Here is a 1598-nt window from a genome sequence, read left to right as displayed (position 1 = left end):
CGCGCCGCTCTCGTTTCTCTGCGTCTACCATTCGTGAATGTTTAAAGGCGCATATCTCAAGAACTACTGTAGCTATCAAAAAAGTTGCCAACTGCGAAAATGTGTGAAATTTAATCTTCCACAATTTTGTAGTTTGTGGTTTTCCGCTAGCTATGCTAGTCTTTGAGATATCGCCTCTAACTGTGAATAACTTACCATAATTTTCGACTTATGCACAATTTTCAACGGGCTCTTCTCATCCTGATGCACAATCTCGTCCGCCGAGATTACGGTAAACGCCTTCTTCTGCGTACACGGATTTCGCATGATAAGCACCGAGAAATCGACGACTACCGTAAGAACGAATGGAAGGAAAAATGTCATGAAACATTCGAAAAATATCAAATATTTCAATGTGGATTCGCCGAAAATCTTGGGATCCTCAGCACAATAGGTTCCAGAAGATTCGTCGGCGCCAAGTGAGATTTCAGTGATAAGAATTGGTGACCAGAGTTGAGAGATAACCGAAAACGCGAATAGTCTGAAAAAAGAACAACTAGAATCATTTCAATTGAATTATCTTAAAAACTAGAAGAGCTAGCAAAAAGTTGTTGACTACGAAATTGCTCAGCATTAAAATTCACACATTTTTGTAGTTTATAGTTTTTGATAGCTATAAAACTACGCAAGATATGCGCCTTTAAACATTTTAGGAAGGGAGAGACGCAGAGAAACGAGAGAGGCGCGCCCTAGCTAATGTTCAAAGCCTCATATCTTTCTTAGTTCGCTAGCTATAAAAAAACTACAAACTACAAAAATGTGTGAAATTTAATGTTGAGCAATTTTGTAGTTTGTAGTTGTTTCATAGCTACAGTAGTTCTCGAGATATACGGTTTTGAAAATTATATGCTGCCAAGGAGTGTAGGGAGACGCAGGGAAACTTGAGCGGCGCGCCGCCTGCGTCTCCCTCTCATTAGTTAATGTTTTAAAGGCGCATATCTCGCTTAGTTTGATAGCTATCGAGAAACTACAAACTACAAAAATGTGTAAAATGTAATGCTAAGCATTTTTATAATTTACACCGTTTTGATAGCTACAGTAGTTTTTGAGATATGCGTTTTTGACGAGACAAATACACACACACTTTTGAGTTTTTTTTAAGTTTAAAGACCCATATCTCGCGTCATTCATTAGCTACAAAACCACTACAAACTACAAAAATGTGTAAATTTTTATGCTGAGTAATTTTTTAGTTCACACCTTTTTTCTAGCTTTCATAGTTTTTTAGATATACCCTAAAACTCACACCAATATAATATCCTTGCTTTTAACGCCTGCACGATGGGCGCGAAGAGGGAAGAAGACGTGGAGGAAGCGCTGAAACTCATTTTTCGATATTTCAAAGTATATTCAGAACAAAATGTGCAGTTCGTCGTCAGATTCAATGTTTACACCAACTTCTAAACTACAGTAACCCATCTTACCTGCACATACATTGATACCCATGCCCAGTGGACGAAAAATGAAGAAGTGTTGACCAGAAATGCGCTTAATTTGCATACAACAACACCGGGAAGAATACCTAAAAAATGAGAGATAATAGGAAAATGAGAGACGCA

General features: G+C 37.9%; 1 protein-coding gene across 1 annotated transcript in view; it reads right to left on the bottom strand.

The window, feature by feature from the left end:
• Positions 1–1598, bottom strand: part of CBG21053 — a gene marked incomplete at both ends in the record, with an annotated part of 7351 nt that overhangs the window by 4675 nt on the left and 1078 nt on the right. The window contains 3 exons of the mRNA XM_045236266.1: positions 196–520; positions 1286–1356; positions 1464–1561. Coding sequence (XP_045097210.1) covers positions 196–520; positions 1286–1356; positions 1464–1561 — 494 coding nt within the window. The remainder of the gene's footprint in view (positions 1–195; positions 521–1285; positions 1357–1463; positions 1562–1598) is intronic.

This window comes from Caenorhabditis briggsae (genome assembly GCF_000004555.2).
Source record: "Caenorhabditis briggsae complete genome, chrIV, whole genome shotgun sequence".
Taxonomy (NCBI): domain Eukaryota; kingdom Metazoa; phylum Nematoda; class Chromadorea; order Rhabditida; family Rhabditidae; genus Caenorhabditis; species Caenorhabditis briggsae.
Note: the sequence above shows the minus strand (reverse complement) of the source record. Positions and strands in the feature narration are given on the sequence as shown.